Source organism: Pongo pygmaeus, chromosome 8, assembly GCF_028885625.2.
Source record: "Pongo pygmaeus isolate AG05252 chromosome 8, NHGRI_mPonPyg2-v2.0_pri, whole genome shotgun sequence".
NCBI classification, from domain to species: domain Eukaryota; kingdom Metazoa; phylum Chordata; class Mammalia; order Primates; family Hominidae; genus Pongo; species Pongo pygmaeus.
In genome coordinates this window covers 101458178-101480833 of record NC_072381.2, presented here as the reverse complement: position 1 = coordinate 101480833, position 22656 = coordinate 101458178, and the positions used below count along the sequence as shown (strand labels likewise).

The 22656-nt window shown below is 37.3% G+C and overlaps 1 protein-coding gene across 30 annotated transcripts in view; it reads right to left on the bottom strand.

Annotated features, from left to right (window-relative positions):
* Positions 1 to 3755: 3755 nt before the first annotated feature.
* ZNF518A (zinc finger protein 518A) overlaps positions 3756 to 22656 on the bottom strand; it is a 33590-nt gene continuing 14689 nt past the window's right edge. For 7 of the 30 annotated variants that reach the window (XM_054436051.2, XM_063670027.1, XM_054436050.2 and 4 more), the window contains 3 exons: positions 11118 to 11168; positions 10446 to 10569; positions 3756 to 10295 (listed from right to left, as the gene is read on the bottom strand). In XM_054436051.2, coding sequence (XP_054292026.1) covers positions 5715 to 10169 — 4455 coding nt within the window. In that variant the 5' untranslated portion in view covers positions 10170 to 10295; positions 10446 to 10569; positions 11118 to 11168 and the 3' untranslated portion in view covers positions 3756 to 5714. Of the gene's footprint in view, positions 10296 to 10445; positions 11169 to 14932; positions 15084 to 22656 lie in introns of all 30 variants that reach the window. The other 23 variants (XM_063670026.1, XM_063670024.1, XM_054436074.2 and 20 more) reach the window with 8 other exon arrangements.

The following is a 22656-nucleotide window of genomic DNA, read 5'->3' as shown; positions in this document are numbered from 1 at the left end:
TAGAGACGCAGTTTCACCGTGTTAGCCAGGATAGTCTCGGTCTCCTGACCTTGTGATCCGCCCGCCTCAGCCTCCCAGAGTGCTGGGATTACAGGCGTGAGCCACCGCGCCTGGCCTCCCTGATCCTTTCTTTAAGCTTCTGGTTATCTATTGGAATGACCTGGCAACTGTTTAACCTCCACTGTTACTGATTGCTCTACTGTTTTCTACAATACTCTGAAGTCTGTTACAAATAAAGTCAGGCCCTGTGACAGTTAATTTTCAGTGTCAACTTGAATGCATTAAGGAATACCTAGAGAACTGGTAAAACATTATTTCTGGGTGTGTCTGTGAGGGTGTTTTCAGAGACTGGCATGTGAGCCATTAGACTGAATGGGGAAGATTTGCCCACAATGTGATTGAGGCACAATCCAAACAGCTAGGAGCCTGGACAGAAGGAAAAGAGAAAAAGCTAATTCTCTCTCCACTAACCTCCTCCCCCCCACGCCTAAACCTATACCCCAGGAGCTGAGACAGCTTTATTCTCATGCCCTTGGACATCAGAACTCCAGGCTTTCAGGCCTTTGGATTCGAGGACTTACACCCGTGGCCCCTTGGTTCTCAGGCCTTCTACCTCAGTCTGAGAGTTACACCATCAGTTTTCCTGGTTCTGAGGCTTCTGGACTTCGACTGAGTCATGCTACCACCATCACTACGTCTCTAGCTTGCAGACAGCCTAGTGTGGGACTTCCTAGCCTCCATAATTACGTAACCTAATTCCCTCAAGACTTGCCCTCTTATATTGGTTTCGTATCTCTGAAAAACCCTAATTCAGGCCTCTTGTAATGATGTGTCAGTTTTTGAAGCTTACTCCAACCCCCCACTGAACAGAACCTCTGTACCTTTATGCTACGGAACAGCTGGAGGATAGAAAGAATGGTAAATCAGCTCTTTCTGCCAAGCGGGTACATTTAGTCTTCCACTCAGAAATACTATGTTATCTCCCAGTTACATCTTACAGGTTTGGTTTGGTGTCTGGTTTTTTTTCTTTTTTGGTTGTTGTTTTTTGGCAGGCTTGTATTATTTTGTGCCTCTTATTATATACACGGGTCTTACTGGCTGGGCGTGGTGGCTCACGCCTATAATCCCAGCACTTTGGGAGGCCAAGGCAGGTGGATCACTTGAGGTCCGGAGTTCAAGACCAGCCTAGCCAACATGATGAAACCCCATCACTACTAAAAATATGAAAATTAGCTGGGCATCATGGTGGACACCTGTAATCCCACTACAGGAGCGGCACTTGAACCCGGGAGGCAGAGGCTGCAGTGAGCCAAGACTGCACCACTGCGCTCCAGCCTGGGGAACAGAGTGAGACTCTATCTCGAAAAATAAATAAATGGGTCTTCTTTTATTGTTTCCCAGTTGATTACTGTTAATTGTTCAGGAAAGTAACTAATTTTCAGTGTACTCCTTTAAACTTTAAAGATATTAAAAGCAAGTCATCAACAAGAGTATTTTGGTCTCTCTCCCAAATTTAACTTTCATTTTGCTTTCCATTCTTTGACATTAGCAATAGCTTATGATGTAATTGATGATCGCAGGCAACATTTCGCTCCTTAATTGAAAGATGTATTTCAAGAGTTGCCACACAAACATAACCCTCACTTTTGGTTTAAGCACTTTAAAGTATATGGAAAAATTCTTATTTTAACACATTAGAAATGTCTTTACTAGGAATAAGTATTTAAATTAAGCACATTCTTGGCATCTCCTAAATTCATGACTTCTAAAATTGATGTACATTATATTTTTTCCACACTATTTACTTGAAAGTTTCCACTCTTGTAACAATTATTCTTGTTTTAAAAAGATTCCTAAATTTGGAGGCATTAACAGAAGCTTTGTTAAACTAGTCAAAAAGCACCTCAAAGATGACTTCATGAAATACTTCCTCCAAGATACTAATTACTTCTCAATTCTCCAGTTATTAAGAGAGGCATACATAAATTAATAAACATCAAACTCAACCATTTCAACTCTCCATTATAGGGAAAAGTTTCCACTAATGCCATACTCTGCTATTTAGCGACAAATACCACCCTGAAAAATCCCCCCAGTAAGTTTTGCTAGATGACATCCCCAATGGGTCAAGTAGTTAGCTGAGAGCAAGGATCCTAACAAGTTGCTAAGGCAAAGAACAGAGCCAATGCCCCAACTGGGTCTGTTAAGAAGGTTAAGGAAGTAGATGTCAATGGTGAAAACGAATCTTATTTTTAAAAAATCAAGATAAGCTGTATGGAATTAATATATAATATTCTGTTTTTAATTCACCTTCATTTTCTCCCATCCCAAGAACTTCTATAACTTTTTCTTAACAGCTATTTCAGATCACTAAAAGAATATCTAAGTCCTTTTCCCATCTAACCTGGACATAAATTCTCACAGCATTTCTGCTCTATCTCATTTTTAATCCCTTCATAAGTTGCACTACTCTTAGCACACAAATGACCTATTTTACCCACTAACCATTTTCATTATATTTACAGTCTCTTTGTTGTTATACAAGTACATCCATACTAGAAACTTTACATACATACATTTCAGTTCGTACTTTGTAGCTCTTTTACACAGGTGAGGTACATCACGAAACTTATCAAGCTTGTGTTTTTTAAACAAAAATCCCATTCTGAAAGCAGACTCTGGGGAATTCAAGCAACAGTTAGTAAACTATGTCTGGTAGGCCAAATTCAGCCCACTTCCTGTTTTTGTAAATTGTTTTATTAAAACATAGCCACACTAATTCATTTATATATTGTCTATGGTTTTTTCTGCATTATGAGAATTGAGTAGTTAGGACAGAAACTAGAAGGCCTACAAAGCTTATTTATCTGACCCTTTATTGAAAAAATTTGCTAACCCCTCAATGAAAATATTTTCCATTAAAAAAACTATTACATTTCAATTTGTGTTACTGAATACTTAGCAAGATAAATTCTTTGAAAAGTGAATTATGTTTTTTAAGTACTTGCCAAATAGTGAGAAACCCATTTCAGTGGAGATGGACTGGAAAAAATAAAACAAATTCCTCACCCAGAAATTCAACTGCAAAACTAAAACTAACTCTTCAATTGTAATAAGAACCTCGAACTACTGAATATCATATTTTGGAAAGCCCTCTTTGGAAAGCCACACAAAAAAATAAAGGATACAGGCTTTTGTTTTGAATTTTCTGCAATGGCAATAATGAAGCTCTAAGCAGGTTTGCCTCCCTCAGAATAACCTAAGTTAACAAAATCAGAAAAAGTTCCAACTAGAATATCTGGAGCACAAAGCTTACTTTAAATGGCTGTTAAAACTTTAAGGCAAGAAGTACGTATCTCGACATTTTCCTGAAATGGCTATTCTGAAATGTAATTTTATAGTGCTGCAAATATTAGCAGGAAAGTTCCTTCTCTCTCCTTGCTATTTACAGCAGGTGATGCCTCATAACAGATCTATATGTGACAAACAGGGCATTTTAATTTTATTGCTGTTAGGATACTGAAGTCTATAAGCCTCTCTATGGCTTACCTTGCCAGCATAATGATAGTAAAATTATGGTATATGTTACCTTTCTTAAACAATATATCATCTATGATTATGGGAAGAAAAAAAATCCCACACTTTATCTATCTCGTATAGTTAACTAGCATTGAAAAAACACATCACTTTAAAATCTGTATTTCCTAAAGAACAAAATTTCCATTAGATTTTAGCACAGTAAAAAAATTCTTGTGTAAACACAAACTTAAGATAAATTTAATTGAAAATGTTCATTACAGAAATTAACAATGCTTACCATTCTTTAAACACCATATACATTATTAATATATACTGTATATTTCCAATTAACTCCATTCTTAGGCTCAATTTAAGAAACACAATTGTAACATTTTATACAAAAAATACTTCACTAAGAAAGTAGACAAACTGCACAAAACAGTACAAGTATAATGTGCATAGCAAGATAGCTTGAAGCATTCTATGTATGGCTTTCTTTAAAATAAAACTATTAGGGGAATGGGCCCATTTGGGACCTACTGTTACAGTTGACATATGTAAACTGTTTCACATCTTTTTTAGGCACTTGCTAACAATAGTGTTCAATCCCTGAAGAACGAATTTACCTCAAAAACAAAATCTACATCTGAAATAAAAACCAAAAAAATAACATGGGTAAAGTCTTATATATTCCTTTTAAATTAAACAACCAGTTTTATTAGTGCATGCACTGAACTAAACTGAAAGAAAATAAACTTATGCCAAAAATGTCTGTGCAAAATTTACATAAAAGGTACAAAAATATGTACAGACTTAATTTGTTATATACAGAAAAGAAGCCCTGAAGTTTTCATCCATTAATGAAAATGTCATTAACACTTGTAACAATGTAACAAAAAATCATATAGCACGTAATTTTTTAACACAAGAACTCCATTATCCAAAGATCCAGCAAAATTTGATCCAAACTTACAAGGTGAAAAATCTAAATCTATGATTCTGTTGTCATCATGAAAACATCCATTTTAAAACTCTGTTGGGCGTGTCCCTTAGGAATCTATCCTAAGGTTTTATGCACTGCCTCTGGGTCCACTATTGATGCTTCCTTTTTCAAATGCCAACAATCTGTGTATGTTTTGGGTTGTCAGTCACACTGAGAAGCAGCTAACAGAAATGCTTTGTCCTAATTTGGACATGTTCAAATAATAAAGTGAATACAGACAAAAATATGATCTTGCTTCAAAATACTGTTTTGGTAAAAAATTTTAACTTTCAAGAAAAGCCACTCCCTTGGAAGTGCTCCTATGTTCCATTCTTTTTAAACGGATGGGAACCAAGAAGAAAAAAATGGCCATTTGTTTATGGAGGACAAATGAGATAAGCATAGTTCTGTGCAAGGGGATCATCAGAGAATATAATCAAATTCAGAACTATGTTCAATTTCTTTAACCAAACTTTCAATGAGACAAAGAGTTTAAATTCTTCTCTTGAAGCTGCCCATCTACTGCAACATTTGACATAGTCATTTAGAAAAAGAAAATCACCTTGGGAGAGTATTCCCAATCTCTAACAAGTGACAGAGTTCAACTGGAAAAAAAATTTACTTGCCAAGAACTCTTCAAGCATTGTATGAGGTGTAACTGTAGTGAGTTAAATGTAATTTCAAGGAGCCTAATATCCTTCAAAATAACTATATTTAGCAGACATAGAGTGACTTCTTTACCCAAGCTCTCTCAAAGTATCTTCACAAATGTGAGAAACTCCTTCAGTTCTATGATGAAAGAGCTCTCCATCTCCAGAGGAGCTACACTTAGATGCGTAAGGCTGGTGGAAGAAGAGAGGGAATGGGGGTGTCAGCCATTACCCTCTACTAAGAGTCACTAAAGAACTAAAGTGGGAAAATTGTTTTATCAAAATTTTCTTTAGCCCTAACTTCCCAAGAACACATGTTTAAAAAATTAAATCAAGGTACTTCTGTGCTGTGATTAGTTTCTTTCAAAACTTTTGAGTGCAGGGATACCATTTTCAAATATCATACATACAACTTTTACTCTTCCACAGAAATATAATCAACTTTTAAAATGTTCAATTTCAGGTATTATACTGAAGTAGAAAATGTCTGCATTATGGTAATTCAACCCGTTGTTTTCTTCTAAGGTAATTTTACTTTTCTTTTCCTTGGTAATTATGGTAAACTATTCTAACATGTTCCAATCCCGAGTAGCTTCCATTAAATGTCTCTGCCCATGACCAGCCCAAGTATCCTGATTGTCAAATACTCTACCACAAAACCAACAGTTAAATTTAGCCTTCAAAATATTTTCAGAGGTAGTCTTCACAATCTGGTAATTGTTTTTGCTTGTCTTTTTGAGTGTTAATTTTAGCACAAATCTTTCTTTCACAGAACTAACAGGTTTAAATGTTTTGTGCCTCTTGGAAAAATCATCATAAGTTGTTTTAGGAGGGTTGTAACAAACCGGTTTCAGTAAAGCATTTATAGTTCTTTTCGACAATGAAACCTTAAGTACATGTCCATTAAATTTAGCAATAGTTTTCATTACACTTACTACTTCTGGTGCATCTGCGTCAGGATGATTCAAAACTACAACTGGTTGGTTTCTCCTAGGACATTTCACAAGCTGTTTAGAACTAAAAGGGAAAAGCCGCAAAGTTCTGATGGAATCTTTTGAAAGCCTAGGTCTGCTAAATCCAAATGTTTCATGGACATCTTCAGGTTTTGCCTTTTCTTTACACTTTCTATGCAATGTTGCTTTTCTTCTTGGAGGTTCTTGGTAACTATCCCTACACTTTCGTTTACAGTTTCTGTTTCTAGATACAAAGGCAGTTTCAGAGTCTTTACTTCCATGAGTTTTTGTTTTTGAAAAAATTTTTTTGGAAGTCTTTTTTCTATTGAAGTTCCTCTCAACTGTACAATTTGTTTTACACCTTAATACCCTGGACTCTGAACAGTCACTGACACATATTGGTTCCTCAGAAGATTCTGGGCATGTTGCAGTAGAAGTTATCACAATTTCATTTGCTGGCATTAAGTCATCTAGTAAGAAGGGTAAGGCATCTCTAGAAGATTCTGGCTCTTTCTGCTCTCCTCCTATAATCTGATTAGATGGTACGTTGTCTTTTTGCAATGAGGATGCAGAGTTGCTTACTGACAGATTATTAGCAGCAGTCACATTTAAAACAGGGTTAAAAATTTTCAGCAATATTCTTTGTGGTGTTCCTTCAGGTTTCTTTGGCTGTATATTTTGATAAGTACTATTTTGGACTAATTTGGGCTTAAGCAGCTCAGTTTTATTTGGCATCACACACTTTAAAAAAACAGCTTGTTTGCCATCAGGCAAGAAGGTATAAAGAGGTGGTTTTGGAAAAATCTCATTCTGCTGTTTTACTGAATCGGAGATATTCAACTTAGTGCTCTGTTGCTCAGATAGCATGTTAGGAATAAGAACAGCTTTCACAGAACTCGTTGGTTTCAAAATGTAAGGGCCTTTTAATGGCAAAGTATTTTCTGAGCTACTTTTCATGCTCAAACAACTGCCAATGCTGGAACAAAGTCCAGGTGTAAGACAATTACTGTTTGGTTCTACCTTCAAAATAGGTGTTTTGCAAGGCTCCTTAGTCATAGTTCCACGAGCTTGGGCACCCTCGGTTTTGACAGCGGAAACACCTTCAAGTTTCCCATTATTAAGTGTTAAAATCATCCCAGGTTTCTTGTTTACAAAAAGAGAAGCAGGGATACCTTGTGAATTAACCAATGGAAGTGCATTTCCAGGAATAACCGGTAGCCCAGGCTTGTTAGTAATGTTCAATGGTATTAAAAATCCTTTTGAAGTCTGAACAATTATAGTTTTTTTTTGTTCTGAATTTAAAAGTGGACTCTGCATATAAAAAGAACCTAAATTTTGTGTGGTGGCTCGTAGTTTGTCTTTTACAAGCTGCTGTGTTATTATCGCATCTGACTGAGTCTTAAGTAATGTGCCAAAACCTGAAATTCTAGGCATCTTCTCTGAATCTCTCACATCTTGTGGCATTGATGAAACTTGTTTTTCTTTTCCAAATTTCAAATTCAAATCATTTGTAGGCACATTTATACCCACACTGCCAGGTGGAACCGGGAAGATGCCTTGCACTTTGAAATCTTTCGAAGACTCAACAATTTTGCTTTCTCCGTCCTGTTTTTGAAATGACTGGTCACAATGAAGTGGCAGGCCTTTATTTGGAGTGTTACTAGAATCTTGTTTTACATCAGGTTTTATTTTCAATACATCCTGAAGCAATTGGTTTACTTCAGGTGGCAGAAATTCTGATGCCTGTTGGCTCTGGAGAGAGAAAACAGATGTGATTCTAGGCATCATAGGTGAATCGACATTAGAAAAGTCTTCCCATTTAGATTTTTCAGTCGCACACTCTAAATTTTGATTTTCATTCCTGTACAGGTTTTGTCCATCAATGTTTTGTCCTTTTTCTAAAACATACTGTTCTTCAATTTCAGATTTTGCTTTTAAAGTCCCATCTTTATCATTTGAAAGGCTAATAGATGCTAACAGACTATCTGGTTTTGAGCTCTCCTGCCTCACTAGTGATAAAAATGATTCACTAATTGGTTGTTGGACAACTGTTTTGCTGGATGAAGATTCTCTTTGAGGGTTTTCACACACTGCTGTTCCTGAAAACCTACGACGTTTATTAGAATTATTCACTTTTGAGTAATTATGAAAAGGTAATGATCCTTGGTTGGAGGATTCAACAGGTAACTCAGAGTTGCCATAATTAATGCAATAATTATGCATATCTCCACTGTTGTATGTATTTGGTTTGGCAACACAGTTGACTTTATCTGGACTTTTAATGGTGGTACCTAATACCTCGGGGTGACTCTGAGTGAGATGATTTCCCCAGAAGTCAACATTATCTCTTGTTTCAAATTTTGTGGTCAAATTCACTGATGCTGTAACCAATTCTGATGTTGCTGACAAAGAAGATACACTTTTCTCATAATCCACTGTTTGAAGCATATTATTCCTTTGAGATATCAAAGTCATTTCTTTTTCTGAACTTGCTTTCCCTGAAAGTATAGAAGATGAACATGAAAATGGAGTAGTTGCTTTCATATAAACTGTGTCATTTAACTCAGTTGTTACTCCTGTTAAAAATCCATTAGTGTCCAAAGTCTGCGCCTGCAAATTAGCAGTACTGTCCTTTGCAGCACCTGAGTGTGAGTCTGGTGAACATACATTTTGTTTGATAGGCACCAATTTTAATACAATATGCTGTTTTCCATCCATCATCTTGAAGCCCATGAACTTAGCACTATAGTTAGGGGGAACTGCTATTTTATTATTTTTCAGCATTACAGTTTTCGGTGTAGGTCCTAGTACAGCAGTCTTCATGAAACCTGAACTAGCGTTTGGTCCCTCTTCAGCTCTATTACCTTGCCCAGTGGACAGAGGAGTTGGCTTCTCTGACTCTGATTCAGGGGCTTTATCATTATTCTCACAGTGTAGTCTTTCATCCTTTTCTTCACTTAAATGCTCTTGAACAACATGGCTCTGGTCTTCAGATTTAGTCTGTGTTTTGTTCATTTTCTTAAGCACTTGAGTGTTCTTTTCTATACTTCTGTCACTTCCACTGTTAATTTTCTTACGTTTCCAGAATGTCTTCCTTGATGCACCTATTTTATATCTTTTCAGTATTAGCTTAAGTCCTGCAGAAGTCTTTGCCATTCTTTTTTCATATTTGTCTTTTTCCAGTTTTTCTTTTGCATATAAATGTTCTTTGTGCAAAGTTATAACATGTCTTACAAGGTGTTCTCTCCTGGTGGCACCATAGCTACAATATTGACAAGTGAAGGGAAAAGTACCAGAATGAATATGAAGGTGCTTCTGAAGCTCTCCTTTGGTAAAACATACATGATGACATTTACCACATTTATAATGAATTTCATTATGTCTATGAATGTGCTGAACAAATGTGCCAACATCCTGGGTGGAGAACTTACACTTTTCACATTGAAAATTACCATTAACACAATGTGTGGATGTGAAATGCTTTGTCAAGTTCAGTAAAGTATATACACTCTCATTGTTACAAATCTCACATTTTACTAAAGTGCTTCTATGGGTTCGTCTGTGTTGTTTAAATACCTGAAAGTCATTTGCTGAAAAGTTGCACATTTCACAAGGATATGAAGGTAATTCGCCATGGTGCCACATTTGAAAGTGTTTCTGCAAATCATTTGGGCTATATCGAGTGTTGTCTCGGCATTTTAAACAGCTGAAATTGAGTATTTTTGCAGACATTTTTATACCCTCTTCTTCAGCTCTCTCAGACTTATGAAGCAATGTACACTCCTCTACACAGCTTACAGTCTTTATACTGATAGATTTTCTTGCAGTCTGCTGTTTACTCTGAAATAATTTTCTGTATTTGTCAACTTCATGTTTCAATAGGACTTCATTTGGAATATTTATTTTTGGCAAATCAATTTTCACATTTTTTAGTTCATAATGAATACTTTCTGAAATTTTTGGTTTAGGGGCCAACCTATCAACTATCTCATTTTTCACATCATAATCTTTTTTTAAAGTAGTTTGTTTTTCATCACAAAATAACTGTTTCTGTTCAGATGGCATGATTTAACCAAAAAAGTCCCAATTTCTTTTTTTCTGAAAACTCTTGAAGTTATCTGTAATTTAAACAGGAAACGATACTGTGTAGAGACATCTTCAATATACAGGATTTTTCCCACAATAACTCACCTAAAATTAAACAAAGAATTGAAATTCTCATCACAAAAATAATAGTAAATTTCCTATCTGTAAGTTTATTTTGGCACAAAGTAGGAATGTTAATCAAAAACATAAATTAAATATACAAAAGACTTGTTAAGTATTTTAAGAACAGCTTACCAAGAAGTAATAGTTTGAAGTAAAAATAACACTAATCTGGAAGTCAGGAAATGCAAGCTCTAGTTCCAGCTCTGCTGTGTGACCTTGGGAAAGCTTCAACTTCTCTGGACCTCAGTTTCCTCATCTAAAGAAAACCACAGTTGGGTAAGTAACGCTCAAGCGCTAAGATTTTTATATTAAGGTGATAATACAGTTTTTAAACAAGATTTTAAAAATCTTAGAATCCTAAAAAGTTCCAATTACACACATGTGGTTTATCCATATACTATTAACTTTTTCATTTGCTTAGTTGATCTAATAGCTATTCCCTGTGAGAATCCCAACAGACTTCTCTCCAGATTTCCCATTTCCCTAGTTCCTCAGGGATAATCTACAGTTAAAACAAAAGCTTCATTCATCTAACAGAAACAACCAAAGACGGTATCTGCTTATCATTACTAACAGGTTAGAAACCAAACAAAAAGAACAAAAAGGAAGAAATTAAAAAGAACAGCAGCACCATTTCCCTAGTGTAGTCCTAAAGTCCATCTACTCATTACCTTTCTGGTTCCCTACCATTTTGGCTATGTGAATTTATATCCTTAGAACTCAAGCCAGATGACAGCAAGGAAAAGCCCTTGGCAGATTAGAACATACCCATCACTACCTACCTGCATTAATTCAAGCACTTACTGGTCATGTTACTTTAGACAAGTCTCAACCTCTGTGTCTCAGTTCCTTCATCTGTAAAATGGGGGGAAAAATTAGTACTTCCCCTATGTCTTTCACAACGTTGTTGTGAAGATAAAATGAGAAAATATATGTAAAAATATCCTTTAAAGTGCTATATAAATCATAGTTACCACTATTACTCTATGTGATTACCAAGTATGGGACATAACAATATATTGTTGAGACAGGAATCTGAATACTGAAGGTTCAGTCATTAATATATCAAACTGTATTATTAGAAAAATTACATGTTTTTAATTTTGTGCTTTACATATATATATATATATATATATATGAATAGACAAAATCAGATAAGCTAAACAAAACATAGTATAAATCACATTAAGCTCCTCATCCATAATGTCTATCCAAAGGTCTCAGCTTTAAACTTCAGTTAATCTAAATACCTACGAACTTTACTGTTTTAGAAATCCTTTACTGAGGGAATCATTAAAAGTTGAATTACTTACATATTAAGAGATCTATAATAAATTAATCAGAAGGGTACTAATTATTGAATTGTTTTACATGCCATGACTAATACAGTAAAATGTGAATCCAGAATGGAATGTCTGTCATAAAACTTTAGTATTACAAAGAAAAGGTAATACAAGATGAAGGCCTCATGAAGGGTTTTTAGGGCCCTAAAAGAAGAAAAGCTGAAAAAGTAACTCAACTGTCAGGAAACCAGGGGAAAAGGCTGAGAAGAATTATCTGATGGCTATTCTCAAACTAAGATGGGGCTTACAGATGATTTCAGAATGACTAGCCAAGCAGAGCACTTGTCTTTCTAGGAGAATGAACTAGACACTAATTGAAGGCTCTACAATCCAACAGTCAGGTTTTAACTCACTGCTTTGTTAAGAGAAAAGAAAAGAAAAAAAAGAAGGGAAAAAAAAGAAAAGAAAGGAAGGCAGGAGAAAGAAACGAAAGAAGGAAGGAAAGGAAGAAAGGAAGAAAGAAACACAGAAAGAGAAAGAAAGAAAAGATTGATGACAGGGTCTCACTCTGTCGCTCAGGCTGCAGTACAGTGGCACCATCACGGCTCACTGCAGGCTTGACCTCCCAGGCTCAGGTGATCCTCCCACCTCAGCCTCCCGAGAGCAGCAGGGACTACAGGCATGCGCCACCATACCCAACTAATATTCTGTATTTTTTGTAGAGATGAGGTTTCGCCATGTTGCCCAGGCTGGGTGTAGAAAGAATTACATAAGTTGATTAAAAAGAAAATAGTGTAACTAAATCATGTGTTCAGTTCTCCTTCAGGGACTAGGGCAAGAGTGGGGAAATGGAATATATGAAGAGGTAGGAAATCAAACTGTCTAAACTTGTAAGATACTCTAGTATGTGACTCAGGAGTCAAAATGGTTGTGAAATAAAACATAAGACAGCTTTGGCTTCCTTCTCTAATAATGCCTCACTTAGACCTTGAGAATAGGGTTATTAAAATGTAATACATACTTTTTCTGTTTCTGAGTATCAAAAGATTTTAGATGCCTAGGAGATGGAAACTCAGTATTTACACTGCTTATGTCCTATTTCACATTTGACACCTGTTCTGTGCTATGCGAGTTTTCATGTGTTTTCACTAGTTTCAACTTCAAATACAAGAGGTTCAAAAGCTTCATTGGGAACATTTTTGTAAGTCAAAAAAATGGCATAACAATAAGGATAAAAGAGACCATCTTATTAAGAAATCCACTTAGCTCTTACTTAAGCTTGGTAACTGTTAAATAAAGTTGAATGTCAATCTTTTTTGTATTTAATGTATGGCATATGCCATACGGCATTAGAGGAGTTTGTATTTTAGGTAGTTTGGGGTTTGTTATTTGCCCTCAAATTTTAAGTTTCTCTAGAGAGTCTATTATGTCTTCAATTATGTTCAACTTGTTGCATGGGGAAGCAATCTGTGATGGTTAATTTTAGGTATCAACTTGACTGGATTAAGGAATACCTAGAAAACCAGTAAAACATTACTTCTGGGTTTGTCTGTGAGGGTGTTTCCAGAGACCAGGATGTGAGTCAGCAGACTGAGTGGGGCAGATTTGCCTCAGTGTGGGTGGGCACCATCCAATCGGCCAGGGGCCTTGATAGAACAAAAAAGGAGAGAAAAGGATTTCCCCTGCCTCTCTCCTGGAGCAAGGATACTCTCTTCCTCCTGCCCTTGGGCATCAGAACTCCAGGCTCTCTAGCCTTAGGACTCCAGGACTTAGACCAGCAGCCCTGCTTTAGCCAGACCTTTAACCTCAGATTGAGAATTGGACCATCGGGTTCTCTGGTTCTGAGGTGCTTGGACTTGGACTGAAACATACTACCAGCATCCCAGGGTCTCTAGTTTGCAGACAACCTGTTACAGGATTTCTCAGCCCCCATAATCACATGAGTCAATTCCCCTAATAAATCCTCTCTCATGTATTTATATATCTATCAATCAATCTATATACAGTCACATGCTGCATAATTATGTTTTGGTCAACAATGAACCAAATAAACAAACGTGGTCCCATGAGATTATAATACTGTAATTTTGCTGCATCTTTTCTACATTTAGATACACAAATACTCATCACTGTGTTACATTTGCATACACTATTCAGTACAGTAATATGCTATACAGGTAGCCTAGAAGCAACAGGCTATACCTTATAGCCTAAGTGTGTAACAGGTTTACCATCTAGGTTTGTGTAAGTACACTCTGATGTTCACACAATGACAAAATAACCTCATGACTCATTTCTCAGAACATATTCCCATCGTTAAACAAGGTACGACTGTGTATGTATCTTATTGGTTCTGCATCTCTGGAGAACTCTGACTAATACACAAACATGATATCTGACAACAATTTATACTAAGGTTGCCACGTATGGACAAAAAATGTTGGCATGTTGTGAACATATCAACATAAAAAAAGAAAAATTTTATTACAGTTGTAATCCTCCAACCTATGAGCTAATGCTCTTTTTACTACAGTCCAATCTCTACCCACCAACAAAGATTGCTGGTTTTATTTATTTATTCACTTATTTATTTTGAGACAGGGTCTCGCTGTTGCCCAGGCTGGAGTGCAGTGGCGTGATCTCAGCTCACTGCAGCCTCAACCTCCCAGGCTCAAGTAATCCTCCCACTTCAGCCTCCCAAGTAACAGGGACTACAGTATACACCATCACAGTCCTCTAATTTTTGTATTTTTCTGCATAGATGAGGTTTTGCCATGTTGCCCAGGCTGGTGTTGAACTTCTGAGCTCAAGCGATCCACTCGCCTTGGCCTCCCAAAGTGTAGAGATTATAGGTGTGTACCACAACATCCAGCCCAGATTACTGGTTTTAAATGTGCTATTTAAACTACTGCCTTCTATATATGTATTATTACAGCATAAGACTTGACCAACATCTCAATAAGTCTTGAAATAATACAATTTTGTAAAAGTATTAAAATAATCTGTAGTTTCCTATACGAACATGGCAACTGAAAACATCTCACTTCCTCCTTCTCCTAACTGCCCATTGAAACGACCAAAAAATATAATTTAGAAACTCCTACAAAATGTCTAGGAACTAGAAAAACATTCCATATACATATGGCAAGGTGTCTGACAGGAAACAGTCTGGTGAGAGGGGAGTAAAAACAAAGCCGATCAACTGCCAGCCACCATTTTTAAAGAGGGAGTTCACTAGGAACATTCATCCAATCAATATTTAATGAGGATCTGCCCATTATGCCCAAGTAAGGAAGTGAGAGACATAATTCTGCCTACTCCTTCCCCTAAACATACCTTGGAAGATAAAGTGAGGCCTGAGTGAAAAACCAGCTGGAGCCCTTTGGGTGACAGAAGGCTCAGGCTGAGGTACAAGGAAGAAGGAAATGAATCCAGAACTTCAAGCTAGGTCCAGAGGCCAGACAGAGTAGGGGATTGCTAGCACCAACTGTCAGGAGAGATGCAAAGAGGACATTATTTCTGAACAAAGACGAATCTTCCTACACCCATGGCTATCTTCCTCTGCTTAAGAGCCCTGTCCTTTCGCCACATAACTGAATTATCTCTACACTGTAAGAAAAATAAATGAGGTTAACTCTCAACTTCCCCTTCTCCTAACAAAAACACTGAGAAAATCTTGGTATATTCTTTAGGAATTCATCTCAACCACCAATGCCAACAAAGATAAGCAGGCAGAAACATCACTGGATGCAGCAGCTCTAAAAAGAGAAAATAATCTGAACCCTCAGAGAAACCTCTCCCGTTCTCCCATCCAGCAGTGACCATAACGAAAGTTACTGCAGTAAGGCTGGGCGTGCTGGCTCACACCTGTAATCCCAGCACTTTGGGAGGCCGAGGGGGGCGGATCACCTGAGGTCAGGAGTTTGAGACCAGCCTGGCCAACATGGTGAAACCCCGTCTCTACTAAAAATACAAAAATTAGTCAGGCATGGTGGTGGGTGCCTGCAATCCCACCTCCTCAGGAGGCTGAGGCTCAAGAATTGTTTGAACCTGGGACGTGGAGGTGGAGATTGCAGTGAGCCGAGATCACGCCACTGCACTCCAGGCTGGGTGACAGAGTGAGACTCTCTCTCGAAAAAAAAAGAAAGTTGCTGCAATAAAAAAAAAACTTAAAAAAAAATCAGGTAATAACTAGCAACCTCAGTAAGATCTAGCATATTGAAAAAAAGAGCATACTGACTGTCATAAAAGAGAGAACAAAGTAGATGCGGGAGGAATATGATTTTGAAAATGAGAAAAAATTGTACCTAGGTTTTTTTTTTTTTCCAAAAAAGATCTGAATTTTAAAAATCAAATGCTCTCCAAATACCAGGCAAGATTACAACCTCAGTATCTACAACTTATTCTTGTAAAAATTTTTAGCTTAAAAGATAAAAATGAAATGCTATCCAAAAAGGTGGTGATAGTTACCTAAAAAAAAAGGATTTTTCATCAGCAACACCACCTTTAATCAGACACCAATTTTTTTTTTTGAAATGGAGTCTCACTCTGTCGCCCAGGCTGGAGTGCAGTGGTGCAATCTCGGCTCACTGCAAGCTCCGCCTCCCAGGTTCACACCATTCTCCTGCCTCAGCCTCCCAAGTAGCTGGGACTACAGGAGCCCACTGCCACGCCTGATTAATTCTTTTTTTTTTGGTATTTTTAGTAGAGATGGAGTTTCACTGTGTTAGCCAGGATGGTCTCGATCTCCTGACCTCATGATCTGCCCATCACAGCCTTCCAAAGTGCTCAGATTACAGCCGTGAGCCACCACACCCGGCCCAGACACCAATATTAATCAGACATTTTATTCACAACTCTGAACACGAGAAGACAATGGAATAACATTTATATAGAGTTCTGAGGTAACCCAAGATTAATTTCACATCCAGAAAAGCTCCCATATGTGAGGGAAAAGCACAATTTTAGATATGCAAAGATTCAGAAAATATACTACATATGTACTCTTTGAGGAAAAAAGTTTTGAGTAAATACTTCAGCAAATTCAAATTTAAATCACAAAGAAAACTCAAAAAAATGTAATATAGAAGAAATATCTGTGAACAATATAACCTACAACATAGAAATGAATATAAACATTGTTATTAATATAGTTAAGAAAGCAGAAAAGACTGGATGGAGAAAAAGAACACCTGTGACATCAAATATTTAGAATCCCTTACAGCAAAATTCACAATGGAAAACAGAAGAGGAAGCAATAGCAACAAAATTTTGGATACTGAAAAGCAGATAAATGACCTTGCAGTCAGTTGGGAAAGCTAGGAACTAACATATTTTACATTCTGAATCTTTACGAGGCCTAAGAACTGGCAGCACCAAGCAACTCTGAAATGGGAGGAAGGAGGGAGGGAGAAGCTAAAACAGAAAGAAATTTGGAGAAAGCTGGTTGACTTTTAGTTAGATGCTAAGATTCTCTTCCCCACTCTATCATGCTATCGGTTACTGTTGTTTCCCCACTACAGAAGTCTAGAGGCTTACTCTCTACAGTGGGTAAAACAGAATCTTTGTTTTAAGGGAGACCAGGCACAGGGGAAAGAGTAGGCATTATGCCCAAACCAAGAGGATTAAACGACCATATATATGAGACACAAACCCTCACCTCATACCCCCTTTTTTTCTGCTTCTAAGTTGGCTCCTAGGCGACAGCAATGCTCCTTAAACTATGGTCTGCTGATGGTCCATAAGCCATCTGTCACCAGTCCATGACAAGGTAAGTACCAAAACCGAAAATAAACATTTATAAACTATTACAGGAATTTTCAGAGTTAGGCTTATCTGTTGAATCTAATAATAAAAATATGTACTTATGTTTTGTATGTCTTCATTTTTAAAATTTCATTATTCTGGCAATTTATTTTTATTATGCTTTAAAACTATCAGCTGTAATAGACTGAGGTAAAAGAAAAAAAAAAAAATCAGGCCGGGCATGGTGGCTCACGCCTGTAATCCCAGCACTTTGGGAGGCCGAGGCGGGCAGAACCAGGTCAGGAGATCAAGACCATCCTGGCTAACACGGTGAAACCCCGTCTTTACTAAAAATACAAAAAATTAGCCAGGTGTGGTGGTGGGCGCCTGTAGTCCCAGCTACTCGGGAGGCTGAGGCAGGAGAATGGTGTGAACCTGGGAGGCGGAGCTTGCAGTGAGCTGAGACCATGCCACTGCACTCCAGCCTGGGCAATGGGGTAAGACTCCGTCACACACACACAAAAATTCCTGGAGCTTCACCAGTTGGAGAAGCACTGGGCCAGATTCTGGTGCCTGGCCCAGCCCAAAGAGCTCCCCACGGTGGGAGACAAAACCTTGTGTTACAAGCCCTTCTATGGGTTCAGACAGGGCTTTCCATGAGCTTCTGAGACACAAGCAGACAGCCAAGGATTACTGGACATCTGAGAAAACCCTCTAATATTAGTTCAAGATCCAAACCAATTAAATCAAAAAAAGCAATCTGTTAGAAACTGAGACTATGTATTAAGACAAAACTTTTTTTTTTTTGAGATGGAGTTCCACTCTTGTTGCCCAGACTGGAGTGCAATGGCACGATCTCGGCTCACCGCAACCTCCACCTCCCAGGTTCAAGTGATTCTCCTGCCTCAGCCTCCCTAGTAGCTGGGATTACAGGCATGTGCCACCATGCCAGGCTAATTTTGTATTTTTAGTAGAGACGTGGTTTCTCCATGTTGGTCAGGCTAGTTCTCGAACTCCCGACCTCAGATGATCCACCCACCTCGGCCTCCCAAAGTGCTGGGATTACAGGCGTGAGCCACCGTGCCTGGCCAAGACAAAACATTTTTTAAAACTCATTGATTTCTAGGGATATAAGAAATAAGAACAGGATACCACAAAAAAGGGAACATCAAAAGAACAAAAAGAACTCCAAGAAATAAGAAAACATAAAGAACCAAAAAGGGGCAACAGAAGGGCTGTAAGGTAAAGGTGAAATAACCTCTCAGAAAAAAACAAAACACAGAGATGAAAAATAGGAGAAATAAGGTAAGAAAGTTAGAGGAGCAATCTAGGAGGTCTAACATTGGACTAACAGGAGGGCAGGAGGAGAGTACAAAGAAAAAGGGGAAGGAAATCATCAATAAAATAACTTTTTAAAGTACTGAGCTGTAAGAAATCAGTTTCCAGGATGATAATGTCCACCAAGTGCTCAGTGTAATGTACGCAGGCATATCATTGCAAAGATTTATAACAGTAGAGACAAAATCCAGTTTCTAAATAGAAACAAAAAAGGTCAGAAAACAAAGGATTAGAAATCAAATGACTTTAGATTTCTCAGCAACAATAACAGATGGACAAAGACAAAGGGGCAATACCTTCGACTTCTGGCATAAAGCTTTCAACTGAGAATTCTACATTTTGCCAAGGGTCTAAATATAAGGGTAAAATGAAGACATGCAATATCTCAAAATTTACCTGCCAGACATCCTTCCCCAAGTTGTTACTGTAAGATTGTAAGATATACTCCAGCAAAATGAAAGAATAAACCGAGAAAGAGAAAGACACGACATAATATGCATTGGGAGATCAAATGGAGGAGAGAGAAGTAAATAATATCCCCAAGATGACAGTAAAGGGAAATACCAGGATAACAAACAGCTGGACCACAGATCACATGCTCCTGTCAGTCCAAAGACAAGACATCTTTGACATCAAAAGACACATTGAGGACTTCCATCACCAAAAACGTCACTGACACTGTACCATCTTTTCAACCATTGGACAGAATCCCCAGGTAAGCCTGGCCCAGATTCTCATCTGTATTTGGCTTGTATTGACATAAACTCATGATGTTCCTGCTTTTCCCTCCATACCTTTATATCCAGATCAACTACATGGTGAGCTTAGAAACCAAAATTAGAGCAGCCTCTCTCAGATATCCACTATCTGGTGTATACTCTGGGCCTGCCAGATTCTCTGCTTACAGTGAGCCCTAAGGTTGCTAGGATTCACTCATGATTTACCTAGACTTCCCCAAAAGCGGCTCTGATAAACTCCAGAGAAGCTAAAACCAGACTATGATCCAGGTATGCTGTTACCTTAACTTCCCCTGGGAGCCTTCATCTACTAGTGGCACTGTTACCTTTTCACTGTATAGCCAGATTTAGGCTTGCTACCAAATTTTCAAAACTAAACAATTTGGTGTTTATAGTCACCAAAATACCAAAAGTCAGAATGGTAGTTTCATATTCGTTAGGAGCAGAGAGGAGGATATGACCAGAGAGAACACAATGAAGGTAGAGGAAAGGAGCTTCTGTTTCTTAAATAGTTGGTATGCAGATATTTGTTTTATCTTTAAACCACATACATAGTGTGCATTTTGTACATGAACACATTTCATAATAAGAATAAAAACAAGTTACAAACTGGGCAAAAGACCCAAAGAAGAAAGTCACAGAGAAATATAAGTGAAAACATGCCCAACTTCACTAGAATTCAAAACAAATAAAAACAAGAAAACTTCTGCCAATCAGATTGCAAAAAATGTTACATATTTCTAATACCTAGTGTTGGTCAGTGAGGGAAAAAAGGCACAATGATATACTAATGATGGAGATAAAAACTGGCATGACCTTTATAAAGAACAGTTTGCAATACATACATAAAAAGTCTGGAGAAAAGGCATACAACTTCTGCTTCACTTCTAGAAATGCATCCTAAAGCTAATAATCAGAAATATTATTTGTGCCATTGTTTATAAAATCACAAAATTAAAAATAAGTGTCCACCAATAAATAATGATTAAATCAATTACAGTATTTTAAGGGAATATTATGCAATTTAAAAACCAATACTGTAAACTCACATTTATTAACACAATGATATCTAACATACCTTGAGTGAAAAAAAAATAAACAGTAGACATATAGAGTTTAATTTGTTCAAATACTGATAGATGGATAGAGAATGGATAAACAAATGCGTGAAAAGTTAAAAGTCAAGAAGAATACACATACAAAAATGTTCCTAGTGATCACTGGTTACTCTTAGGTCAGTGTTTCATAAAATGCTGTCTTAGATCACCATGGCCTCCACACTGGCATACTACCTTATGATAGCACAAGCAAACACCTTACATTTGGACTTTGTGAGAACAGCAATCTTTTTGCCTCTAGACTGCAATTTTATGAAACTTTATGAAAAAGTGGCATGATGCAAATTCTCAAACAAAGCAAGTGATTTCTGTGGTAAACCGAGTTTTTCTTAAACAAACTCAAAATAATATACTTGCTGCCAGTATAAAATAGATCAATGTTGACACTAAAGGTGAAGAAGAGATCAAAACAATATAGGTATCATTCAATTCTGTGTTCTCCATATCAACACACACGTACCCAGTCATACCACTGCAGAGAACACTTTAACACAAGCGTCAAAGTTAATGGTAAACACTCAAGAGAATGATGAATTATGTTACTGAATTTCATTCATGCTACATAAATTCATACTATAAGAGAAGTGTTTTTAGTTGGTTTATTTAACAATTAATTTGTGAGGAATGAGGCTACCTAAAAAGTAATGGGAATTAATACAACCAGAATAGCAGTTATGTATGCAGTGTTGTTACATAAATAAAAAGATGCGACCAGGAGCGGTGGCTCACGCCTTTAATACCAACACTTTGGGAGGCCAAGGCGGGAGGATCACCTGAGGTCAGGAGTTCAAGACCAGCCTGACGAACATGATGAAACCCCATCTCTACTAAAAATACAAAAATCAGCCGGGTGTGGTGGCGCATGTCTGTAATCCCAGCTACTCGGGAGGCTGAGGCAGGAGAATCGCTTGAACGCAGGAGGTGGAGGTTGCAGTGAGCTGAGATTATGCCACTGCACTCCAACCTGGGCAACAGAACGAGACTCCATCTCAATAAAAAAATTAAAAAATAAAAAGATACATGTATTTTATACAAAAACAAATGGTATTCAACTAATAATATGTTTCCTGATCTTGATACTGTTAAAAGAAATACTAAAAATTGTAACACCAACCTAATTTTGCCTATATATTTATTTCTATATGCTATACAAAGAAATGAATAGCAACCATAATGTTGAACTATTTTTGCAATATGCAGCATATTATTCTTTAATAAAGTGCTGAATTTCATCTGACAAAATGTTATTTAGAATTTTTTTTTTTTGCTATCTATATAACAGTTTTGGTAGTGGTATTACAGAGGGTTTGTAAAATGGATTGGAGTACTTACCACTATTTCATCTGCTCTGAAATAGTTCACTAACCAAACTACTGACAATAGTTTAATTTTTGTTCTTTCCTTAAAATTATACAGACTGCACCAAGAACACCATATGGACCTAGTAACACTTCAGATTTTTAGACCTTACACCTTTGCAAGTTCTTCTATGGTTTCTGGGCTCTTTAGATTTTCTACTGCTTGAGTCACTTTGGTAATTTATATTTTCCTTGAAAATACTCAATTTTGTATACTCACAAAAACCTCACTTTTAAGAATATCCTCCCCCTCAACCAAAAAAGCATAACATATAAACATGGATATATCAGTATCACTTAAATGCCCAGAATAGGAAAATTATAAAATTACGGAACATCCACGTGAAATTATACAGAAAGAAGTATGTGTACGGAATTGACTTGGAACAGTATTTATTCTAAGCAATTTTTTTTTTAATTTTTAGAAAGGAAGTTGTAGGCTGGGCATGGTGACTCATGCTTATAATCCTAGCACTTTGGGAAGCCAAGGCGGGTGGATGGCTTGAGCTCAGGAGTTCAAGACCAGCATGGGAAACATGGCGAAACCCCATTTCTACAAAAAATACAAAAATTAGCTGAGTGTGGTGGCATGCGCCTGTAGTCCCAGCTACTCAGGAGGCTGAGATGGAAGCATTGCTTGAGCTTGGGAGGTCAAGGCTGCAGTGAGCCGTGATCATGCTACTGCACTTCAGCCTAGGTGACAGAGCGAGACCCTGTCTAAAAAAACAACGAAGGAAGCTGCAGACTGAGGCACAGAATACATT